The sequence below is a fragment of the Rhagoletis zephyria genome, unplaced genomic scaffold, assembly GCF_001687245.7.
Source record: "Rhagoletis zephyria isolate East Lansing unplaced genomic scaffold, Rhagoletis_zephyria_1.1 Rzeph_scaffold_33186, whole genome shotgun sequence".
Taxonomy (NCBI): domain Eukaryota; kingdom Metazoa; phylum Arthropoda; class Insecta; order Diptera; family Tephritidae; genus Rhagoletis; species Rhagoletis zephyria.
In genome coordinates, this window is record NW_016190241.1 from 1 (window position 1) to 3667 (window position 3667).

A 3667-nucleotide genomic window follows, 5' to 3' on the forward strand; every position below is an offset into this window, starting at 1 on the left:
TTCGCTCAAAGCAAATTATGATTACCTGATTTTTATTTTTTCGCTCAAAAATAATGATTATTTGATGATTTTAATTTTTCTGCTCAAAGATAATAATTATTATTGACCTTTATTTTTTCACTTAAGAATAATGATCATTCAAAATACTCAAAAGCTAAGCCAGCGTGAATTTCCGACGTATTCTTTTCAGAGGTGGCGACATCCTAATAAAAGCATTAAGTCCCAAAATTTTCAGGTCAAAATTTCAGTAGAATGCTTCTGTATGGCTTTTTTCTATTTTATAAATAATCATTATTTTTTAATTGGAAAAACAAAACTCAATAATAATTTTTATTTCTGAAGGAAAAATAAGAATCATAAAATAATCGTTATTTGTGATCGANGCTGATTTAAATTATTTTACTCATAATGATTGAAGGGACTAAATGTGCCTTAAAGTACCACTAAAGTTCACACCCGTTTTCTCACTCACCTGCTTTTCGCCACCAAAATAGCCTAGAGGATTGGGAAAATTGAATGGCGGCAGCTCCATGTATTTGTTGACCTAAGCAGCAGGGATAGAGAAAGAGACAAGAAAAATAAAATATCACTTAAGGCACAAGCCGGAAGGTTTATTAAGATTAAGATAAGTATTAAATATTTCACGCACGTTTTGCATCCTTTTCACACTTTTCCCCCTATTAGCTTTCTATTAAGATACACATATGTACATACATATGTATGGATATTTATTTGGGGGCATTTCTGCTGACTATACCCGTATTCCACACTCGATAATTGTCGCTTAGATACGGATTAGTACGTGCTTTTATAGCCACAAATATACCTACGAAAAAATGTAAATTAGGCCATATCAGAAAAGTTATTCGCAAGTATAAAGTATTTTTGCCAGGTAATATCGAAAAAAAAAATCCGAAAGTAGTGGTTGCCTTTTTAATTTTTCGGCATATCTTCCTCATTTACGGCTCGATCTTAAAGTATGATATATCGATGTTCTTATCTCGAAAAGATTTTTGTTTTACTCCAAAGTTCATTGACCTCAAGTATCCCGTTCTAGTACTTACCCTTTAGATCTCAGTCCTTATCACCCTAACATAACTAATGTCATTATACTTTTGCTAAAGAAATATTTCTAATCGAAGGCCATTTCGATTTTAACTTTGCCCTACGTAGGGTCTTTTTACATTTTTCATCATAAATATCTTCGGCTTTTACAGTGGGATCTTAAAGTATAATTTATCGATTTTTTTGCCTTGGACAGTTTTTATTCCTAAAGTTCATTGACCGTGTTAATACTTACCCACCATATCCCACTCCTGATCACCCTGATGTCAGTAATTTAAAGCTAACCAAAAATCCTTCAAATCTTGTTAAGAAAATATTTCGTTTATTCCAGTCGAACTATTAAAATAAAAATTTTATTGCCGATTAATGTCACCGCAAAATGTAAAAAAAAAATTGTTTCCACATTTTCTTGCAAAAATACCTTAGATTCAGGGGTGCACGGCGTACTATTTTTCGCTTACTTGAAAGGTGTAACAGCCTAATGTACATACATATTTATGTAATTATGCCTTTAACCAATACACGTTGTCATTCTTGTTAGCATTATTAGCCTCAGTTTAATCAAAATCTTCGTAAATCGTTGACAATCATTAAATTTTTGACCTCAATCATTTCAAAACCCTACCCTCTGAAAGCTTATCACATACATACTAAGCTTTAAATCATCTAAACTTCAAACTGATCAGTACATTTTGCGTATGTTTAGGTGTGGATCAGCTAAGTGGTAGTTATAAAAGTCTAGCTGGTCATACAACAAACACTATATAAATTTATATTTCAAACTTTGTATAAAAATTATAAAAATTCTGCAAATTTTCACCAAAATTTCAAACTTTTTAATCAGAATCTTCACAAAAAGTCTTGGTATGCTGTTTTCAGAATTTTTATAATTTTTGTACAAAAACTTAAATCTGAATTTATTTGTTGTTTGTTGTATAACTAGCTAGACTTAAAAAAATAATAATAAACACTAAATAAACAAAAGACAAATAGCAAAAACTGATCAGAATATCTCGCTCCTAATGTTTTGTGGACCACTATATGTATATGTAAAAAAAAAATAAGAATATATTTTTATGCATAAATAAATAGATTAGCTGAGCACTCTAAGTCCAAATATGTATTTGGCATAATTAGTTTATTTTGCTTTTACAAAGCTGCCAGCTGCAATAGTGAACTTTAGGAATCATTGACATACATATGTACATGTGTATGTATAAGATCTGCAGATGTTAATCTCATTATGTACTTAAATGTGAAAGAACCAAGGAAAGCTCCAAATTTAATACACGCCATGTAAGTATGTAGCTTCACTTTTACCATAAAAGAACTAATTCATCAGTGATCCTCTTAAATCAAAAGTATTGATAACGATTAAATGACCATATGTAAATATGTAAAATATATGTAAATATGTCCATTTCCTAAGCCTCAACCCCTACGTCAATGCTATTTACTATAGTCGAAGATATCACATATAAATTTTGGTCCCGATTGGAGACGGTTAAGGCGTTTCGCACAGGAGGTAAACTTCAAATTCCTCTGTGGAGACTCAAAAAATTAAAATTTATATATTTTTTTTTCATCTAATACCCAAAATCGATACTACCGTAGTCGAAGATATCACATATAAATTTTGGCCCCGATTGAAGTCGGTTAAGGCGTGTCGCACTTGGGTCAGAGGTCAGATTACCATAAGAAGATGTCTTAACAGAGTCCAATCGGGACCGAAATTTATATGTGATATACTCGACTTTAGTAATATCGATTTTGGGTATTAAATGAAAAAAAAAAAAATAATTTTAATATTTTGAGTCCATAGAGGGGCCTTTGACCCCTTTGCAACACGCCTTTACCGACTCCAATNAATTTTAATTTGTTTGAGTCTCTATAGAAGAGTCTGTACTTTGCCCCCTGTGCGAGACGCCTTAACCGTCTTCAATCGTAACCAAAATTTATGTGTGATATCTGTGGCCATTTGGTCATTTGATTTTAAATATCACCCTAATGTACATACATATATATGTATTTAATTATACTTTTTACTTGCACACATTTTTCGCCACTTTAATTAAAATATGTACATATGTAGGTATATGTTCCACTCACCTCCTTGGCAAATTTAGCAAACGACAATGACGCTGTTGGAAAGATGCCCACATATGATTGAAAAGCCACTTCTGCGCTTAAATCGATTTTCTCCAGCAGTAAACCACGCAAATATTTATCCGGATTAGCTGGATCATATTGTTCAATATCGATGCCAACAACAAAATATTCACCTTTGGCCAATAAACCTTTACGTTCCAAACTGACCATCAGGCCAACATGCTCATAGTAGTGGCCAAGTATGAGATAAACTGCAAGTGAGCAAATGGAAAAGGTGCATTATTGCTGTGAAACGGATTTGTTATTAAAGTCAGTATCATTTCATGTACTACATACATATTTACAAAATTCTAAAACTGCCCCATATATTCTAATTATCGAATAAAAAACTCTTTTTTATTAAAAAAAAATATTAACAAAATTATAAGGTTAGATATTATAAAAAAATTGTATTAAAATTTGTCAACCAAAATTTGTTTTAAAATAATTTAAA

At 31.4% G+C, this 3667-nt stretch overlaps 1 protein-coding gene across 1 annotated transcript; it reads right to left on the reverse strand.

Annotated features, from left to right (window-relative positions):
• Positions 1-441: 441 nt before the first annotated feature.
• LOC108354073 (receptor-type guanylate cyclase Gyc76C-like) lies at positions 442-3425 on the reverse strand (the record flags this gene model as incomplete). The annotated part of the gene is made up of 2 exons (XM_017605267.1): positions 442-544; positions 3175-3425. Coding segments are annotated over 2 exons (354 nt in total), but the record flags the coding sequence as incomplete, so codon positions are not given.
• Positions 3426-3667: the final 242 nt, after the last annotated feature.